Genomic DNA, 21379 nt, shown 5'->3' with positions numbered 1-21379 from the left:
GCCTATCAATGTACATATATCAGTATGATACCAACATTTCAGATCTACTTAACTTACATTGTGGTTTGTATATTAATTAATACTGTATATTAATTAATTAATTAATTAATTAATTAATTTTGGTGTGTTTTGTGTTATCCACAGCTCTTCCATGTGGCCTACGTGCTCATCAAGTTTGCCAACTCCCCTCGCCCGGACCTGTGGGTACTTGAGAGATCCGTCGACTTTGGCAAAACCTACCAGCCGTGGCAGTTTTTCGCCTGTAAGTAGAGCCCCTCTAGCTATGCAGTCTCTCTCTCTCTCTCTCTCTCTCTCTCTCTGACTGTTTCCATGCTGTAATGCTCTGTCTTCTTAAAATGCAAATGAGGTGAGAGGAGGAATATGAGCAACACACAGGAGCCGTGGCAGGGACGTGCTGTTTTGACACGCGTAACATTCATTGTGTTCAAGGGCATATAAGGGTATATATACTGTATAAGGATAAAAAAAATACTGTCAGTTATATAGACACTTGATGCATGTCTTGCAGGAGACTTTATTTTGACATTTCACATTTGTTAAAACCCTAGTGATGAAAATGTACTGTTAGAGCATCTGCATCCTGAAATGCCTTCTACAGATAAAACTTTCACCTGGCATGCAGGTCGTCGTGTCCTCGTAGAGGAATTTTCCACTTTTGACCTCAAAAAAGTACACAAGAGAGGCGTTCTCATTCAGGGACGTATCCAAGTCAAAGGGGGACTAGTGCACGCTCGTATAGAGTGTCTGCCTTTGAGACAGCACAAAAATGGCCCGTCAACAAGCATAGTGTTCCCAGCAGCAAGGGAAAGAAAAGGAGGTGAGAGGGAAGGAATGTGATGCCAAATAAAGATACTGTAGAACACAGAAAGAGACTAGGCAATCCCCCCCACCCACCCCCCATATAGTGAAGGCCGTTACTGCTAAAGATGATAAATGGTGTCTGGTTTGAGTGTGTTGAAAAACAAGCACAACAATAAAGAGTGATAAGCCGGTTGGCACACAGTGCTGGCATTATCAGCGCCCTGAAGGATTATACACTGTGGACTTGCACCGTGCTGAAAGATTATACACCATCATTGTGGTGGGCTTGCATTCCATGTAATTCCAGGCAGCACCATGCTGACTGGTCCTAAAATCAAAAAACATTTGAAAAAGAAGGAAAAAATATGGAAGGGTATCTTGTCCTGTTAAATTGGACCCTGTTCTCATTTTCATACGCACACACTGTGTGTTTGTGTGAGTGCATGTGTGTGTCTGTGTGAGTGTTGGTTTGATAGCATGCTGTTGAAGGATGTTGGGTTTGGAAGCTCAGCATCCGAGGAGGGAAAGAGTGCAGGCGGTAGGTGGGATTGAGGCAGTCTCCTGATTGGTGGCAGCAGTCGTCAATCCAGGTGGGAGTCTCTGGAACATTCCATGCATTTTTGCCAGCCCACCTCAGCCCGAACAGGCCCCAGCTGGATATACCCCTCACAGCAGCTCAACACCTGAGACAGAGCAGCCTGTTTGGGCCTTAGGCCTGTACCATCACACACACCCACACACACACATACATCAACATAATTACAGACACACACACACACACACACCACACACGCAGACACACACACACACACACACACGCACACACACACACACGCACACACACACATATGAGGAATAATGTTTATGCCAAAGTTTTTATGTGCACTGCCAGGATTGTGATTGTAATGTCTGTTTAACCTATTCAGAGCTGTGAACACACCAGTGTGTGTAGCTAAAGGAGAGCTGTGTGTGTGTGTGTGTGTGTGTGTGTGTGTGTGTGTGTGTGTGTGTGTCTGAGTGAGTGAGTGAGAAATAAGTCATCTGGGAGTAGTATTTGTCTCTGACTGTAGGAAGCTCTGTAAGGTAACTGCTGTAAAAGGTAGAGGAAGCAGTCCGAGTGTCAACTTCATGGTGATAAATCCTGATTCTCTGGTGGCTGACAGAGAAGCTGTAAAGTTTCTGTGGAACGTCTTTTCATTCAAGCCAAAGACCAGATGCAAAACACCACATTTCAATGGTGTGTGTGTGTGTGTGTGTGTGTGTTTGTGAGTGCGTGCCTGCATGTGTGTGTGTGTGTGATTGCTCATAAATGTTAAAGCAGTGTGACTGCGTGAGAAAATGTGCTTGGGTATATGACCCTGACCCTTCTCCAGGTCAGGTCAGTGACCAGCGCTGTGGGTGTTTGGATTTGGGGAATTAAGGCTGAGTCAGGTTGACCAGCTCCCCTGGCCCATGCTTAAGCAGGCTACTTGTTTTCAGCCCATTTAGATCTTTGGCTTGTATCTACACTTTTCTTTGTTGAGCAGGTTGCGGTTCTCTGTGTGTCAGTAGCTTAATATTTATGCTCGTTCTATGCCCTATTTCCCAGTGGGTGTGCACAATTACCGTGTAATTGCCCATAAAAGTCCAAACCTTTTCACGACCTTACATGTGTGTAAAAGCTAAGTAAGGGAGTGAGGTACCAAGCAGAAATATTTTGCCAAATAAATCACATTGTGCTATTTTCCCTCCCTCTCTACTACGCTCCACAGCCTCGAAAAGGGATTGTATCGAGCGGTTTGGCCAGAGGACCATCGAGCGCATCAACAGTGACAACGACGTCATCTGCACCTCTGAGTACTCTCGCATCGTGCCACTGGAGAACGGAGAGGTGGGTCAGAGGTCACCGCACCACCGAACCTGTTTTGCAAAAGCATTCTCCAATGTTTTCTCAGTTAGCCTTTTAAAACGATATCAGATTAGTAAACAGAATGTGCCTTTGGAACATTGGATGAATGGTTGCTGATAATGGGCAATGTAGATATTGCAGCCATTTCTTCATTTCTACAACAGTTGAGAACCCTTTTGCAATTATGTAAGCACATAATGTAATCTGAAAACTGCTGCCCTGATTAAAAAAAAAATGCAACTGACCTCAGCTGGTATTTTGTCTATAATGGAGTGGGATGGAAATTTCTAAGTGACCCTAAACTTTTCACCGGTAGTGTACAAATAACATCAAAATTGTGACGTGTGGTCTCAATAAAAAGCATCACCTTTAACACATGTTGTTAGAAAATGACTGATTGCTGTCTTTGAATGTTTTGATTCATTTAATTTTAGCAATGTATTTTTTTATATTGGTGAAAGGCTGTTTCAGTAATTAAGCTAAATTCCAGCGCTTGAAAGAACAGGGAGTTCTGTCAAGCATTTTGCATACTGTATGTTCCTGATGATGGAAAACACTGCTCTTACTCCTGTGCGTGTGTGTTCTCTCTCTGTGTGTGTTCTGCTTCAGATCGTGGTGTCTCTGGTGAACGGGCGTCCCGGGGCCATGAACTTCTCCTACTCCCCAGTGCTGAGGGATTTCACCAAGGCCACCAATATCCGCCTGCGCTTCCTGCGCACGAACACACTACTGGGTCACCTCATGGGCAAAGCCCTCAGGGACCCCACTGTTACACGCAGGGTTAGTACATTCACACAATCCCTAATACACACACACACACACACACACACACACACACACACACACACTGTGCACACAGATGGAAGTACACAATACAGTATATTTTTCTATGCATTTATATTGCTTTTGATAAGCCTATGAATATGAGTCTAGTGTTACTATGTCCAGACATGAAGACAAACAAACACACACGTGCCAGCAACTGACTCAAAAGCCCAACAAAGATGAGCTCATTGATCAGGCCCTCCTACTAGCAGTCATGCAGCAGATTTACATGTATGTGCCTGCTTACTTGGCCGAGTTCCTTCATTCAGAGTGAACTTTCCATTATCCAGTTTGTCCAATCTTCAGTGAACTCATCTACTGTCAGTTGTCCTTGTCAGGCCTACTGTCTTAAATTTGGATACATTTGATAAACAGAATAAATAAGAATAATCTTGTGTTATTTTGTTGAGGATCAGAATACCATCTGGACATGAAAAAGGCTCGATGCGTCTCTCTCTGTGCTATAGTTTAAAAGCTCTCTGGATAGATGGCATCAGAGATGGGAGACCCGGCATTCCTACCACATATTTGTCCGACCACTTCCTACCACAAGTCCTACCACATATTTGTTCCAACCATCCAGAAAAAAACTGTTGATTCTTATTAGCTAAACTCTTCAGCCAGGTAGATGAGCTAGCTAGTGAAATCACCTGTTTGAGGTACACAGGCAGAGCAAATACATGGTAGGACTTCTACTTTCTGAAGCCAGGTTTCCCATCTATGGATTGCCTTAAGGAGAATACTTACAGGAGAGTGCTACCGCTAACAGATGAGAGTGCTAAGCGTGCTCTGTGTGCTCCCTCCTCTCGTCCCACAGTACTACTACAGCATCAAAGACATCAGCATCGGCGGACGCTGTGTGTGCAACGGGCATGCCGAGGCCTGCGACGCCAAGGACCCCAACGATCCCTTCAAGTACGTTTCCACAACACTCTCTGGTGTCGTTTTTGCTTGATTTAAGCAAGGTAGTTTGTGTAGTTAGGCAGTGGACACACACACATTCACCATTGACAAGTTGACCTATTGCAGGATTCATTAGGAGTAATATAGAAGAAATCCAGTCTAGAGAAATCTCTCTTTACTTATCTCTCATCAAATATCACAGCACAATAACAAGTTGTCTCCTGCTGCTAGTTAAGTATCTGAATCTGCCAATATGCAAAATTTCCTATCATTGCGTATTTACTTTTCAGAATTACCCCTGCAGGGTACTGATTTGAGAATGCAAAAACAGAGGGGGGAAGTATGTGTGTGTGTGTGTGTGTGTGTGTGTGTGTGTGTGTGTGTGTGTGTGTGTGTTTGTGTTTGTACTCTTTTGCTCTTCCTGTGCTTGAAAAAGCTGTCATTACTGATGTCAAAATCCTTTGAATCCTCCTGTGCGCCCCTAGCCCTTGCATGTACATGCTTGCACATTCGTTGAATGGGTTTCCCCTCATGAGGCAAAGACACATACTCACACACATACACACACACACAGACACATACAGTATATGTATATTTATCCCACACACAAAACACACCTCATCACTTCCGAAAACACACATAACACCCATCTAATACATTCAAAATGTCAGACAGAGCATGGAGAGTGAGTATGCGTGTAGGAAGAAAATGGAGATTTCTATTTAGATTTATTTCTAAAGCACAAAGGATGACGAAGCAGGGTCCGTGTGAAACCCTGGAGGTGGCCCATCGCTGAACTGGATTTGTAGATAAGAGTGTGAACGATGGTGGCACAGCGTGCGGGGGCTGTTTGAATATATCTGGAGCGATAACAGAGATGGGTGGCTCACCTCCATCGCCAACTAAAGGGATTTTTCTCCAGCACACACACACACACACACACACACACACACACACACCTTCCTCACCCCCCCCACCCTTACGACAGGGCAGAGAGCAGGCAGACAGGAACCAGACAGAACCCCAGAGCAAAGACAGGTGGTTTGTTTAAGATTAGGGGGAATGTGCGAGAAAAGGTCTCCAGTGAACAGTTTACACCAGCCCCATTTTAGGGATGAAGAAATCGCATTTATCCGTGCACGCTATCTCACACTCTCGGGCCTTGATAAACGGTTTGTTACTGTATCCTGTCATTCTTAGGATTCCATGGCCTTTAGGTGTGTGTGTGTGTGTGTGCTGGAGGGATACGAATCAGTAAAAAATGTGTCAAACCCATCAGTGCCTGCACCCTTTTTCACCCTTTCTGTGTGTCAGGTGTTTCATAACCCAGTGGACCAAAGCTGGATATATTAAACACATGCTCACATGCACATTTATCAGAAACGGTGTGGGTGCTGCTTTTGGCTCTTTGTTTTTTTTTTTCTTTGTACATTGCGTGCATTCTCTGATGTGTTGTGTGTATGTGTGCAAGGCCTGGAAGTGTTTTCGCAAGTGTTCACACTCGTGTGTGTGTGAGTGTGTGGACGTGAGAAGACGGGAGACCTTTGGACATCTGGACGCTCTGACCCTAACTGCCTCCGCGTGGAACCGGAGGCGGCGGCGGGTCACCTGAGCAGTGTCCCACATAAAACACGCGTCTTGGTTAACCCAGCTCTCTCCGGCCGGCCGGCTGGAACATACCATGAAGGGTGGGGTGTGCGAGGCAGCCAGGTTTTTTTATCAAGCAACGATACAAGTCATCCCCTCCCTCCCCGTCCACACCTGCACATGACCCCTTCTGCCCTCTGTCCGACCTGGCTAAACCCAGCCCACTGCCTCTCAGGTAACCTGGCATGCCCCTACACCAGCAGAGGCCAGGAGCTGAGGGGAGAGAGGCCAGATGGAGTCTGGGTATTACGAGCGTAGACGCCCTTTGACATGTACACACCCCAGCTTCTCTGACGTGAGCTGCGCCTTGAGTATGTCAGGCTCCTCTCTGCAAGCCGCTTGAAGCCCATCACAGAGTCTCTGTTTTGACTGTGGAGAACAGGAGAGGACACGTGGGGGTTAATGGCTTCAGTATGGACTCAGTGGGGGGGCCAGGGGTGCAGTTAGGGGAGGTGAGAGGGGGGGGGTGAAAAAGGGGGGAAGTAGTTCAGGTTCACAGCTCCGCTCAGGAACAGCTCTCCGGAACGTTTGCTTTCACACTGCGTGGTGCTCCTAATGAGGGATTAGGCCGTCACTGGACCTCAACAAGCAGCGGGTAAGAGCCAGAGATATTTCCCAGCCTCCTGAACACAGAGATTACCCACCCACCCACCCACCCCTCCATAACCCAAACCCCCAGCAAATCTACCCAAGAGAGCCCGTATCTGCCTGAGTGTGCATGGCTGACTCCAGGACCCTGGGAAGGGCATCACCTCAAGCTGGAAGGCTTCCCGCTGAGGCCATACAGTGCAGGAGAGGATTATTCAAAGTCAAAGTCAAAGTCAAAGTCAAAGTCAAAGTCAGCTTTATTGTCAATTTCTTCACATGTTCCAGACATACAAAGAGATCGAAATTACGTTTCTCACTATCCCACGGTGGAGACAAGACATATTTTACCAATTTTAAGTCCACAGACAAACATAACATTCAAGTAAACAAAAAAGTAAGTAAATAAGTAAATAAGAGGGCACATATAATGAAAAAATAAGAGCAGCAAAATTTGGTTGAAATTGTGCGTAGACAGTCAATAAAATAAAATACTAGTGCAAAGTCAGGCCAATAAGAGGCTGAGGTAGTTCTGTTTGACCTAAGTAAGAAATAAAGTGGCATAGTGGTGCAAGTTATGTAAGAGCAGCAGAAGTGTTGTGTTTTCAGGACAACAGCAACAAGTTGCAAAGTGTACAAGTGTGCAAGTGGAGTGGTGCAGGCGGCCATTGTGGGTCCAATGTCCAGGATGTTATGTAGCTGAGGGTGGAGGGGGGAGAGGAGGGAGAGAGTTCAGCATCCTAACAGCTTGGTGTATGAAGCTGTTGGTGAGTCTGGTAGTGCGGGAGCGCAGGCTTCTGTACCTCTTCCCAGAGGGCAGTAGATCAAACAGATTGTGAGCGGGGTGACTTGCATCACTCACAATTTTGGTCGCCTTGCGGGTGAGGTGGGTGGTGTAAATGTCCTTCAGGGAGGGGAGTGAAGCACCAATAATCCTTCCAGCTGTGTTCACTATGCGCTGCAGGGCTTTCCTGTTGTATTCAGTGCAGCTTCCGCCCCACACAGCGATACAGCTGGAGAGGATGCTCTCAATGGTGCCTCGGTAGAATGTGGTCATGATGGCTGGTGGAGCACTTGCTCGCCTGAGTTTCCGCAGGAAGTACAGGCGGCGCTGAGCTCTCTTCACCAGTGATGCTGTGTTGGTGGTCCAGGAGAGGTCTTCACTGATGTGCACCCCCAGGAATTTGGTGCTGCTCGCTCTCTCCACTACAGCACCGTCGATGGTCAGTGGCAGGTGTTGGGTGTGACCTCTCCGGAAGTCAACAACAATCTCTTTGGTCTTGCTGACGTTCAGCAGGAGGTTGTTGTCCCTGCACCACGTGGTCAGATGGTCGACCTCCAACCTGTATTGAGTCTCGACCATCTGACCACAGTCATCCACATGATGCGTAACACAGTGGAGATACTGTATTCCCCTACACAACATATGGGACTCTCTCAATGTGCACCCCAAGGTCAGAGCTGCACTGCTGCTGTTCCCCTAAAGGCATGAGCTGATATAGTATGGCGTCTTGAGAGAGATAATGGCTTTAATAGGGCACAGGGTCTGTTTAAACTGGGCTTACGTGATGCTGTTTGAACATCTGCCCTGCATTTGAAACCGTTATGACGGTGAGAGATCACGTAGGGCCCCCATTTGTTTGAGCCTGTGGCCCCCCCTGGGTCCAAGCTTGCGGGCACAGTATCCTATTTGCCTGTAATTGTGTTAGCTGAAGCATGCGGTCACTTCCTCATGTCTCTCAGCCAAGGCTTGGGGCAGGAATGCAGCCTCCTTTTGTGAACACAATGGAGGAAAAAACTGAAGGTATTGCGTTACACTGGAGGGCCCAGCCCTGCCTCTCTACCTTTGATCCGCATTTCATTGCGAGTGCAGTGCTCGTGGATATCAAAAATCAGTGTGGGGTTTTGAAGTTTGGTTTTCCCCTTTTTCACAGTAGATTTAAAAAGTCGCCATGCTATTGTGAATGTTTCCGTGTGAGCCTCCCTGTATTCTTTCCCTTTTTATTCACGGCAGCTGTTCTTGTGGAGTTGATTGTGTCTTTTGTGATATGTGCATATCTGGTTGGGAAGTATCTCTTTGATCAGACACATAGCTGGGCCTGTGCCTATGACACCACCTTTGTCATTCAAGCTTTTAAAGCTGCAGTTGGCACAGTTAACCTCTTGCACTTTCTTTCAATTGCCCCTTTCGGCAAAGCACTTTCTTAAAGGTTTTTGCTTTTCAGAGTTACTTTCTATTCCCACTCTCTATCAATTAAGCTCAAGTACAACATTAATTTCATGGTTTCAGAGTTCATCAGTCATTGTGTCACAGACCCAGAAAAAAAACAAACACTAAAGCTGACAAAGCTTTAGCAGCTGCTACTTTCAACTCTGAACAGTGAGCTTGGACAATGCTAGTTAGCTTAGCTTAGCCTTGAGTTCTGGCACAGTCAGTTCCAGTCCGCAAGTGTCAGAGGAAGTGAGCAATGGTGACAGTGTTTGGCACAGACCCACCCCATGGCCAGTGGAACCGTGCAGTGGCCTCTTTATTGGCAGGCTACTCTTTTTCAGTCTAAGCCGATTAGACACTAATGGCACTCGCGGACTTGGTGAATGTGGAGTAATTAACCCTTTCAGTGTAACACTCTACAGGTATTTAAAGCATGGGGAGTTAATTGTTGTCTTGCATCTCAGTGTGTGTGTGTGTGTGTGTGTGTGTGTGTGTGTGTGTGTGTGTGTGTGTGTGTGTGTGTGTGTGTGTGTGTGTTCCTCAGTATGGTGTCACAGAGATTTTACTGTGAGATGTCAATGGACAGGTAGAACTCGGTGAAGGGGGAGGGAGGCCATTCAAGGCCTTATCAGGTGTTAGTTTATGTAGTTTTTTCAGAATTCCTGACAAATCCAGAGGGTAGAAAAGAAAAAATAAATTCCTCATAATATTGTGTGTATTGTAATCCCAGATGTATTTGTTTTGTATACTGTCACTTGGAAATGACTTATTGTAGTTTTGTTTTAAGTTTTAATCCCCAAAGTCTTTTGTGTACTGATAATCATCTGTTCTTTGTTTTTATCCTAAGACTGCAGTGTGATTGCCAACACAACACGTGTGGTCCGTCTTGTGATACCTGCTGCCCTGGATACAACCAGTTGCCTTGGAAACCAGCGACGACTTACAGCGCCAATGAGTGTGAACGTGAGTTTATCTGCTCTCGCCAGACCATTTCATAGCCGTTGTTTTTTTCTCACCTCTCTCCCCCATCTGTGGGGCTGATCTCCCCTTTGCAAGCTTTACTGTAGATGGTGGTGCCTTGTACGCATTAGTGGCATAGACCTCAGGGGGAGAAAGACCAAACAGCCCCCGCCGTTGTGCTTCTCAGGCTAGGGAGTTCACACCACACACAGTGCAAGCTCATGCATACATGCATACACATTACACACGCACACACACACACACACGCACACGCGCACGCGCGCACACAAACACACATGCACACACACACACACACACACAAACAAACAAGTGAACTGATCTTTTCAATCATTTGAGACATGGCATGACCCTTCCTGTCTCTTCTCTTCTCATATTCACACGCAGTTCAGAAACGCAAACTCACAGTTCTTGTTTTATTTTGGCTGCCTCTTCCCCTGCTCCTCCAGTTCAGGGTCACTCTGACATGGGGGCCACAGCTGCAAGAGCCAGCCCATGGGTGAGCTTGACCTTTCCCCTGCCTGGGTGGGGGGGTGGTCCGCACATCAGCCGGCAGGCCAAACCAAACACGTCGCCCTCGGCCCTCCTTGCCTGGCATCTCAAAACAACAGCAGGGCAGCAGCAAGAGGAAGAAAAGCAGCCTCTCTGACCCTGCAAATTGTGTTGTTTCAGCAAACACGGCTAGATTAAGTAGCTTTTGTGTGTGTGTGTGTTTGTGTGTGTGTGTGTGTTTGTGTGTGTGTGTGTGTTTGTGTGTGCACGTATGTGTGAGAGAGTGTGTGTGTGTGTACATGTCCATCAGTAAGTGTTTGTGTAGAGGTGGGGGGTAGGGGTATGGTGCCAATGTGACAAGGCCTTCAGTAAGACATCAAAGGGGCGATAAGAGGGCCGTCTGGCAGTTTGTGCACTCACCCTGCGGTCACTGAAAGGTTGATAGGGTCCATGATGTCGCGTGGCTTTTGTCAGGAGCTGTAAAAATAGGACCACATCAGGTTTAACGCAGCGAGTTGGGAGAGTTCTACATCAGGATGTCGGATGTCCGCCACCCCTCTCCACGCCCCCCCCCCTCTCCCCGCCCCCTTTTCCTAATCTAATCGGTCAGTTCCCAAATATAGCCCCCTCTGGTGAAGTCAGCCCCCTCTCCTGCCAAACCCCTCATCTTCACCAAAAATAATGTGCTTTTAACGTCCGCCTAGGCTGTCACGCACACGGAGTGACGGAGGAGCATCTGTTAGCATCTGACAGGAGATGAGAAAAAACAGAGGGCCTGTTACTCCCTCAACTATTTCATCTCACAGCCCCAGAGATGGAGCATTTTGTAACAGCACAGGGTCATGGTCCTTGTCAACATGCCAAACACATATTTAGTGTCTGGTTCATTTGTGAGTACTATGAGAATGAGTGAAGACATACACCTCAGTATCCCGGTTTTGATCGGGATTTCGAAGTATCCCAGTTTTGTGTTTGCACATGTAAACATCATAATACATACCCATTTCAGAACCCTGGAAAAGCCCTTAACACGGTTTTGAGAATTGGGTTATGCTAGCTGGAGTACTCCAAAAGAAACCGGGATATTGTTCCATGTGTACGCCATATCCTAAACACCAGCAGGCTACATACATATTTTTTGTATTAGTAACCGGCACACCAGTACTCATCATGTACACAGGGATGTTAATAACCAGGCATCTCTGTGTTCACATTAACAGCATATTCCCAATATAATCAAAACCTGGGATAAGCCTCATCACCGGGATACTTAAGCCCAGGTAAACACATTCACAGACAGGAAATAGGTCTGCCTTCCTGGGAAATGGGAAATGTATTATGTGGAAGACCTGTGTCTGATTTATGTGGGCACTTTAAGCGTCTTGATGCCATGTGTTTGTTTAAAATAATAAGTGTTGTCATAATTCCTGTTATTATGAGATGAAGTTCCAGGTTTTAATTGTTGCTTGATCTCAGATGAAAGACTCTCTCCTTTCATCATGCCAACTCATGGCTTAATGTTACTCATCATCAAACAGACGAATTGGGCACCTGCCAGGTGTTAATGTTTGTGTGTTTTTCAAAGAGCGAACAACAGCTTTATGTTGCTCTGTTCAAACAACCCACAAGGTTACGGTTTTCTGTAAATACAGCATATGTCCAGTTTTTATTCTTCTAGTTCTCTCTTTTGGTGTTCTTTACCGGCTTACCTGCCCCTCTGTGTCTCCATGGCTGATATCTGGTGAATCATTTAGAATTAATTTGCTTGTTGTGTCCCATATTTGTATTTCTGTGGTTCTTCTATGAGCCCACCCCCACCCCCACACTTCCTTGCACTGCCTTTTACTTGGAATTCTGTCACCTGTCTGTGTCTGTGTGTACATGAACCACCCCAGGTGGACCATATCCTCTATTTGTTCAGCCTGTGTGTGTGTGTGTGTGTGTGTGTGTGTGTGTGTGTGTGTGTGTGTGTGTGTGTGTGTGTGTGTGTGTGTGTGTGTGTGTTGTCATGTGTTTCTGTCTGTCTTTTCCTTTATTGTGACTCAATGTTGACTTAGAACATTGTATACTACAAGAGCCTGCTGGCTGTTGCTTTTGTCCTTCTCTTTCGTGTGCAGTCTTGCTTTCTGTCTGTCTGCCATTTGTGAGTGCCTGTTGCCATGCCTCGTGCCACACAGGATGCTCAGTTGTAAAAAGGACATTGTCTTCTCTCTCTGTCTCCCTCCAGCATGTAACTGTCACAGGCATTCCTATGACTGCTATTATGACCCTGCGGTGGACGCCAGGAGGGCCAGCATGAATGTCCAGGGAGAGTACAGGGGAGGTGGGGTGTGTCTGGAATGCCAGGTAAGTGCTCTCTGGCCTCTGCCACAGTAGGACAGTAAACAGGTAGCGGAGTAGCTTGAGTAACGCTCCAGATAGTAATGTAATGTTCTGTTCAGGAACGTCTGCCGCAACAATTAGCATTCACTGTAATCATTTGAAGTGGTTACACGAGACGTGATTAGCGGCACGTATGTTAAAAAAACAGATCAGTTTTCTAAAACTATGTTTAAGCTCTGTGAGCGGAGTGCTTCACTTGCGGACCTGTTGTAGCCCGGGCCTAACTCATAAAAAGTCATACAAGTAATAATATAATCAATGTTAAAATCAACAATATATGTTGTGTACATCTCCTCTAGCACCACACCACTGGAATCAACTGTGAGCGCTGTATCCCCGGTTACTACCGTTCACCCGACCAGCCTCTGGACTCCCCATATGCTTGCTCACGTAAGACGTCCCTCATGACCATCATGGCCATCATATTTGACCTACAGCACCTTAGTTCATTCTTCTCACTTCTCTCTGCTCTGCCCTTAATTGGCTCTGTTTTGTTCTGTTCTGTTCCGTTCTGTCCACAGAGTGTGCCTGCCAGTCTGAGTTCACTGATGGCACATGTGAGGATTCAACCGGTCGCTGCTACTGCAAACCCAACTACACCGGAGAGAACTGCCAATCCTGCGCCGAGGGCTACGTCAACTTCCCAGACTGCTATCGTAAGCCCTGTGTTTCATAAGGCATCTTTCTGCTGTATGTGAATGCCTGTGTGGAGTTGGCATGTATTGTACCAGTGTATGTGTGTGTGTGTGTGTGTGTGTGTGTGTTCACGTTTGTTATGCTTTGCTTTGCTTGTGTTGTGACCATGTACTTGTGCACGCACCCAATGTTCTCTCCCCCTCCCCCTCCACCAGCCATCATCCCTACCTACCCCAACAACGGGAACAGTGAAGCCAAGCCAGTGGGCGAAATCATCAGTAAGAGCTCCTTCTTTCTTCGTCCTCCGCCTCCTCCTCTTCCTCCTTGCTCCGCGGCCTGTCTCTCTCTCACTCCCACAGGGCGAGGTCACGGCCCAGCCGTCCCTGTCGCCGTAGCGCCCCGAGCCTTTCAGACAGGATCGGCGTCCACTGACATGGAATGGAATGCCACTGGAATGAAATGCGCCAAGAATGCGATTTGAATGCGTGTCCACGGCGCCATATGATATCACCTCTGGAACTGATGATGGCAGCATGTTAGCCGCGCAGTCCAGCGTTGTGATTGGGGGAACTCATGATTGCTTTCATGTTATTGGTCGGCTGCCTGGTTCCTGTTAGCTATATATACTGTACACATCAAAATGTTTTCCCACCAACACTCTCTGTTGATTTGGCTCCAGGGATTAAAAGCAAAAGCAAACCTGGTCTTAGTGTAATGGGACGAAGCTATAACGAAATCAGAAATTGGATTACAGTAGATCTACTGCATGTCCTTTAACTTTGATGAGCAGGATCAAGGCCCTATGTCCACAGTAACAGTGATAGTTTCATCCCATTGGCATCATTCTTTCTTCACTCCTCCCTTCTAATCTTTGTCTCTCTCTCTCTCTCTCTCTCTCTCTTTCTCTCTCTCTCTCTCTCTCTCTCCAGACTGTGAGTGTAACGCAGCAGGCACTGAGGGGAACTCCTGCCGGCCAAACCCTCGCACCCGTACCTGCATCTGCAAGCCCGGTTTCACAGGCGAGCACTGCGACACCTGCGCTCCCGGCCACCACGGCCTCAACTGCCAACGTAAGGCCACACACACACACACACACACACACACACACACACACACATGCTTCTGCATATTCTCAGCTCAGTCAGAGCCCATGATACAGCACTGTAGACCTACTTTACGATCACACCTCATAATAGCAGTAGCACTTTGTCTTGTGTTTATCTGTTACACTGTGTAATGTTCAGTTTTACTGTCCAGAGAGCCTGCAGAGAGGTCCTCGGCATGTGTCGCAACTTTTCATGACACCCTCAACTGAGAAAACAGCCTGCTGTTTATCTCAAAGTCTGTTTGATGTGTGCCTGTCAGTAGTCTTTTATGGACAGTTGTCTGAGAACAAAGCATTACCGAACCAGAAATGATGTTACGGTAGTTAAACTGTAGGCAAGTGTGTGCACATTCCTATTTCAAAAAACAGATGCACAGAGATGCTGACATACACCTACAGTAGATGCCTAGTAGTAGTGCTTCTTTCCCCTGCTATAGGCACACACTCACACACACACAGTCTCTTGCAATCTCTTAAACAATACACAGACATTGTCATTCATCGTGTCCCTGTCCCTCTCAGGCTGCCAGTGTTCCGGGCCCGGTTGCCAGGAAGGGTCATGTGACCCTGTGACGGGGCAGAGCCTGTGCCGGACGGGCTTCCAGGGCTATTCATGCGAGCAGTGTGCCCCTGGGTACTTCTACTACCCCCTGTGCCAACGTGAGTCTGTGCCAGCGCACACTGTCCAAACAGATCTCCCTCACCGCATTGTGTTACAGCACTGCTCTGTCCATCCGTAATTGGTGCCGTTAGTTGTGTGTAAGAGTGCCATTGTGGAATGCACGTCTCCTTTCATTGTCAATCCTGTCGTTAATGCTCCGAGTGTATCTGACTTTGCCTTGTCCTTTTGTCACCCCTCTCCTTGTCTATTCTGTCTTTATTCTGGCTTTATATCTCTTTTACGTTCACTCTTTCTTTCCTTTGCATGTCTTTTTTTCCATCGCTTTCTTACGGTCTTTCTCCCTCTCTGGTTGTCCCCCTCTCTCACCTCTTTCTCCCTGTCTCTGTGTGTGTGTGTGTGTGCGTGTGCGTGTGCGTGTGCGTGTGCGTGTGCGTGTGCGTGTGTGTGTGTGTGTGCGTGCGTGTGTGTGTGCGCGTGTGCGTGTGTGTGTGTGTGTGTGTGCTGTAGTGTGTGGGTGCAGCACTGTCGGCTCCCTGCCCGAGGTGTGTGACTACTCAGGTCGGTGTCTGTGTAAGCCCGAGTTCCAGGGGCCTCGCTGTGAGGCGTGCCGATCAGGGTTCCACTCCTACCCCAACTGCCAGGGTAACCCCCCGCTCTCATACGCACACTTAACCACTCTTTTACTACGTCTACTGGACTGTTTGTTTTATGCAGAACATAACCTATGCACTTCTGGCACATTAATAGGAATACAATGTTTGTTCATTGCCCTTTTCCTCCATTTCCCAGAGTGCACCTGTGACCCACGCACATCTCTGGACTCTAGCTGCAGCATTGCAGGTCACTGCCACTGCCGGCCCAACTACAGCGGTCAGAACTGTGACCACTGTGCTCCAGGCTTCTACGGCTACCCCAGCTGCACACGTGAGCACCACACTGCTGTTCCCTGAACTCCGCATGAGAACTGATCTCCAGACGACTGTTATCAAGGATTAAGATTAGTGGAGTGTATTTGGTTTTCATCTGTAAACAGGACACTAGAGGCACTGAGGTTATAACTTGTTTGTCCTCATGCAGTTCAAGTGGAAAGCTCTTTAGTTTAGTTTAGTTTAGTTTAATCTTCTACCTTTTGATGTTCACATTAGGTAAAAGTAAAAGTAAAGGCAAGGCAAGTTTATTTATATAGCAAAGTAAGGCAAGGCAAGTTTATTTATATAGCACATTTCATACACAGGGGTAATTCAATGTGCTTTACATAAACAAAAGCAAAGAGTAATAGTATATAAAAGCATAAAAGAGCAACAGTTTAAAAAATGTTTAAAATGTAAAGTACATAAAATAGAATAATTAAAAGACATTAAGTAGAATAAATTAGAGAGCATAACAACTTCCAATTACTGGAACACAGCCAACAACTTAACCTTATGCTTCGTCACACTTACAGTTAGGCTATTGCATTAAATTTAGCTACAGACCAGTTAACACAAACAAAGACTGAAAAATCATTGACCATCAGGCAGTCTCTTGACAGGTTATTATTACTGTGACAAAACCTCTCTCTGTCTTTGATTATCTATTTGTAATCCTTGGCCACCAGACAGTTTCTCGACAGGTTTATTAGTACTGTGACAAAACCTCTGTCCGCCTTTGACCATCTCTCGGCACATGATCAGCATTCCCTGTGATGAAACTCACACAGATTCTCACATTTTGGCATAAACAGTAAAAGGAATGATGAGCATCTGATCAGTTAGCAGAAAGCATCTGAGAAAGGTTTGGTCTTTAGTCTAGATTAGAAACTGGCTACAGTTGGGGCAACTTTTAATGTCATCCGAAAAGTTGGCTCCAGAGCTGATGTGTATGGGTTTCCCATGTATGGGTTTCACTTGATGGTTTTTTTTGTGTCTTTTCCCTTCCCTCTCTCGCTCTCCCTCCATCCGTCTATTCTTTGTTCTCTCTCTTCTCTCTCCCTCTCTCAGCATGCCAGTGCTCTCGAGAGGGCTCTCGCTTCGACAGCTGTGATCAGGTGACAGGTCAGTGTGCCTGCTTGCCCAACGTGGTGGGGCTGCGCTGTGACTCCTGCAGCCAAGGCTCCTACGGCTTCCCCCGGTGCCAAGGTAAACGCCTCCTCCCCTTCGCGCTGACACATCACAAATACACCAATGTGTTCACACACTTTAACATATTTATATTAGCCGTCACACTATCATTTGTTTTCATGCATGGAGTAGGCCACAGTTAATGCTGTGTATTCTGTGTTATTCTACCGAAGGTTTAAGACCCATTACAAGTGCACAGGGCATGAATTACTAGTGCATCAGTTATCCAGTTATCCGTGTAGTTGCAGAAGAGTTCTCAGTGATGAACGTTTTTGCTTTCATTGTAGCTGGCATCTGCAACCCTGCTGGCTCTGTGCAGTACGTGGCCCAACCTGCTGATGTAAGAGAAACAAATGTCTGCCTTTACTTCTTTCGCCAAGCAGCAACATATTTCTGTGGCCATGATTTATGTCATATGCTCTTAGTCTGTCTCCTGATAAATTTGGTCCTGTGAAGACTTCCTGTTGTCATCTTTCACTTAGAGCCTATTTTGAAAACTGTCTTTCATTTATGCAATCCCATGCAATCTCATGTGTATGAAATGCGTTTTTCTTGCCTTGCCTTGCCTTGCCTGGCCTTGCTGTGATTGGCTGCTGCTTGCTGTCACTCACAAACTGTAGGGCTCCTGTGAGTGTCGTCCTAATGTGGAGGGCCCGTCCTGTGACCGCTGCAAGCCTCTGTACTGGAACCTGTCCCCGGACACACCCTATGGATGCTCCAGTGAGAATCACACTCCTCTTCTCGTGTAACACCTTCATCCAAAATTAGCAAAATTAGACATGATTGGATCACCCTCACCTGTGTGTAATACCTCTCTGTGCTTGTGTTGTGTGGCCCAGATTGTGAGTGCAACACAGCAGGGACAGTGAGTGGCGTTGCAGAGTGTGAACAGGTAAGAGCTGAACTAGGCTGGTTTTATGGGTTTAATGTCACTGCAAGGCTCAAGCATGCTACTTTAACCTTGCATTAGACACACATAGACACTTTTATCATGCAAGCCTAAACAAGTCTGGATGCATGTAAAGACGCTTTGTCTAGCTTTGAAGCATCAGCTATCATCACCATTTGAGCTGCCAATTCTCTTCTTCTATTCTTCTCTTAGAACTCAGGCCAGTGCTTCTGTAAGCCCAACGTGTGCAGTGGAACCTGCTCCGTGTGTAAGGAAGGGTACTACAATCTGCAGAATGACAACTTCTTTGGCTGTCAGGGTAGGTTTTCAGATATCATGTGTTTATCTGTGGGTTGTGTGGGCAATGCCTTCTTGTTGAATAACAAATCTATTATTTTGTTCCTATTCCTGTGTGTGTGTGTGTGTGTGTGTGTGTGTGTGTGTGTGTGTGTGTGTGTGTGTGTGTGTGTGTGTGTGTGTGTGTGTGTGACCCTCTCAGGATGTCAGTGTGATGTGGGCGGTTCAGCTGGCATGTCTTGTGGGGACAGGAATGGGAGATGCCGCTGCAGACCCAATGTGGAGGGACTCAAATGCAACAGGTGAGTTATACCTGATCACCACCAAGATCACCCTGTTCACTGCAATCAGCACACTTATTACGGGCATGAAAATATACTTCTGATTCTCAGTGACCTGTGATATGGAAATAAACATACCTAGCCTGCAAGTATCAGAAAGCATTAACAAGTAACATGAAATAGTTTTGTAAAAGTAATCATACCTACTCAAAGTAGCATGTGAGGACACTTGTAAGGCTTGTAGCTGCCCTAGGCTCAGTATTGTCCTCATCTCACCTTTCTCCCAAAAGGCCTCGTCCTGACCACTACTTCCCTGACCTGCACCATATGAAGTATGAGATTGAGGACGGCACCATGCTGGATGGCCGCCCAGTAAGGTTTGGCTATAACCCTCTAGAGTTTGAGGGCTTCAGCTGGAGAGGCTATGCCCAGATGTCACCTGTCCAGGTAAGGCTCCACCCATATTGTAAAGAATTACTGGTCATTGGTCTACTCTACTATAGTTTTAATGTGTACACAATGCAGTCTGTTGAATTATATGTATTTTATTAATATGTGTGTTGTTTGTAATGCAATATAAGTGTAAAATTACGCTTTTATAAATATATGTGTTTGCTTAATGTGAATTCCTGTGGCATGCTTGTGAACTTGGTGCTTAAGGGGCCGGTGGTGTTTTTTGTATTGCACTGTGCCATTGTGTTGGCTAGCCTGGCTTAGCTGACAGCTGAACTGTGTTTGGGTCTGAGTGGTGGGTGGACCAACACTGGCCCAGCTGCAGGGCTACAGCCTGTTGTTCGGGGGGGCAGGATGCTGTGAGGGGCTGTATGCGTATGTTATAGAGGTGTATGCTGGTGGTGGTATTAAGGATTGGCTTTGCTTTGTTCTGTTTGTTCTTGTCTTCTATGTCCTCCCTCTCTGTACCTCTCTCTTTCTCTCTCTCTATCTCTCTGTCCCTCTTTTACTCTTTTTCTCTCATACTTTACATCACTCTCTTTTTTTCTCTCTCTCTTGCCCTGTCTTTCTGTTTTCATCTCAATCTGTCTATGTATCAACTGGTCTGTTTAACCCTCTATCTATTTATCTATCTATCTATCTATCTATCTATCTATCTATCTATCTATCTCTTTCTTGCTCTCTCTCCTCTCTCTGCCCTGCTCTGGTGGCTGCACTCTCTAGTCCAGGGTGATGGTATCAGTGGCCGTGAGCCCTCCGGAGGTGTTTCAGGTGGTGTTGTGCTATGTGAACCGCGGCCCGGTGGACGTGCAGGGCAGGGTGCTCGTGCTGGAGTATGGTAGGAACCTCGTGTGTGGGAATGGCAACCCTGCTTCTCCCCCTTTTACTGTCCCTGCTATCCCACTCCATCCCCCTTTACTCCCCTCGTGCACCCCCCCCCCCTTCTACTTCTATCATCCTAGCTTCCCATCTCCAACTGTAGTCTAAATTGGTGACTTTGATTGGAAGATGGTGGCAGGAAATGGTTGGTCTCTTGAGCTGGGATTGGCTGTTGGCTGTGGCCTTCAAGTAAACCCTTCTACGTCCTCCTCCTCTGTAGAAACTACCTCCCTAAAGACAGGTCTTTAACCCAGACCTTGTTATCTGCTGTCGACCCCCCCCCCTTCCTTCTCCCTCTTCTCCTCCTCCTCCTCCTCTTCCTCTCCCAGAGCACAGTCAAACTGACGGTGCATATAAACGAGGCTGACGGCTACCTCACGCTCTTCATCCTCAGATATGTAAACACTGACTCTGCTGTGTCCAAGGGTAAAATCAAAGCCTATCAGGCGAGCAGAAGAGGTATGTCTGACAGGAGGCTTTACCAGTCCCACCTCTGCTCAGGATGCAATTAGTTGGATCAAATCAGTCCAGTGAAATTTGTTCATTAGCTCAGAAGTGTGATTATGACTATGGCCTTAATCATCCACCAAAAACTGGTAGATGGGCTGTTGGATTGTTTTGTTTGACACTATATGGTTAATATAGAAAGGATGTTTGTCAAAGTCAAAGTCAAAGTCAAAGTCTGCTTTATTGTCAATTTCTTCACATGTCAAGACATACAAAGAGATCGAAATTACGTTTCCTACTATCCCACGGTGGAGACAAGACATATTTGACCAATTAGGTCCACAGACAAACATAACATTCAAGTAAACAATATAAAAAGTAAAAATAAGAAGGCCATACTTTGTAGAGATGTACCTTATTAGACAGAGGGTAAAACAATTTGTGACATATTTATGAACAGGAATCTCCACATGCTAGAATTGAATCCAATCTCATCTCTCTGTCTCTTCTATACTTCTCCCCATTCCACTCCCACAGGCCTGGAGCAATCCAAAGAGATTGTGTTTGCCCCCAGCTCTGAGCCTGCCTTCGTCAGCATCCCTCAGAACAGGTTTGTGGAGCCGTTTGTCCTGAACAACGGAACCTGGACCATCATCATCGAGGCCGAGGGCATTCTGCTGGTGAGTTAACCGCACGTGTGGGAGCCAGGAACGCCTGTGGAGGAGCTAATCAGAACGCTCCTCTACTGGACCACAGTAAACACAGCAGTGTGTGGAGCCATCTGAAATACACCAGGGCTCTCCTCTCTCTCTTCTCTCTCTTAAGTGTGAAAGCAGCGGTTGTTTGTTTTTGTTGAGTGCTTAAGTGCACCTTCATCTGCTTTCTCAAGTGGGTGTTTTCTCTGACTCCCTTTTTCTCTTGGTCTGCTTCCCTCTCC

The 21379-nt window shown here is 46.6% G+C and overlaps 1 protein-coding gene across 5 annotated transcripts in view; it reads left to right on the top strand.

Annotated features, from left to right (window-relative positions):
• lama5 (laminin, alpha 5) overlaps window positions 1-21379 on the top strand; it is a 76463-nt gene that overhangs the window by 23124 nt on the left and 31960 nt on the right. For 2 of the 5 annotated variants that reach the window (XM_076276652.1, XM_076276650.1), the window contains exons 3-24: window positions 145-262; window positions 2574-2692; window positions 3320-3490; window positions 4353-4450; window positions 9730-9845; window positions 12580-12698; window positions 13034-13124; window positions 13256-13390; window positions 13586-13648; window positions 14300-14440; window positions 14998-15135; window positions 15605-15739; window positions 15887-16021; window positions 17077-17214; window positions 17484-17536; window positions 17817-17916; window positions 18036-18088; window positions 18299-18404; window positions 18585-18684; window positions 18954-19110; window positions 20325-20454; window positions 20980-21122. In XM_076276652.1, the coding sequence (XP_076132767.1) occupies window positions 145-262; window positions 2574-2692; window positions 3320-3490; window positions 4353-4450; window positions 9730-9845; window positions 12580-12698; window positions 13034-13124; window positions 13256-13390; window positions 13586-13648; window positions 14300-14440; window positions 14998-15135; window positions 15605-15739; window positions 15887-16021; window positions 17077-17214; window positions 17484-17536; window positions 17817-17916; window positions 18036-18088; window positions 18299-18404; window positions 18585-18684; window positions 18954-19110; window positions 20325-20454; window positions 20980-21122 (2559 nt within the window). Of the gene's footprint in view, window positions 1-144; window positions 263-2573; window positions 2693-3319; window positions 3491-4352; window positions 4451-9729; window positions 9846-12579; window positions 12699-13033; window positions 13125-13255; window positions 13391-13585; window positions 13649-14299; window positions 14441-14997; window positions 15136-15604; window positions 15740-15886; window positions 16022-17076; window positions 17215-17483; window positions 17537-17816; window positions 17917-18035; window positions 18089-18298; window positions 18405-18584; window positions 18685-18953; window positions 19111-19839; window positions 19955-20324; window positions 20455-20979; window positions 21123-21379 lie in introns of all 5 variants that reach the window. The other 3 variants (XM_076276654.1, XM_076276651.1, XM_076276653.1) reach the window with 2 other exon arrangements.

The sequence above is a fragment of the Alosa pseudoharengus genome, unplaced genomic scaffold (assembly GCF_046254945.1).
Source record: "Alosa pseudoharengus isolate Yale_2024_CS ecotype anadromous, Long Island Sound unplaced genomic scaffold, YU_APseudo_1.1 YU_APseudo_1.1_scf_9, whole genome shotgun sequence".
In the NCBI taxonomy this organism is placed as follows: Eukaryota; Metazoa; Chordata; class Actinopteri; order Clupeiformes; family Clupeidae; genus Alosa; species Alosa pseudoharengus.
Note: the sequence above shows the minus strand (reverse complement) of the source record. Positions and strands in the feature narration are given on the sequence as shown.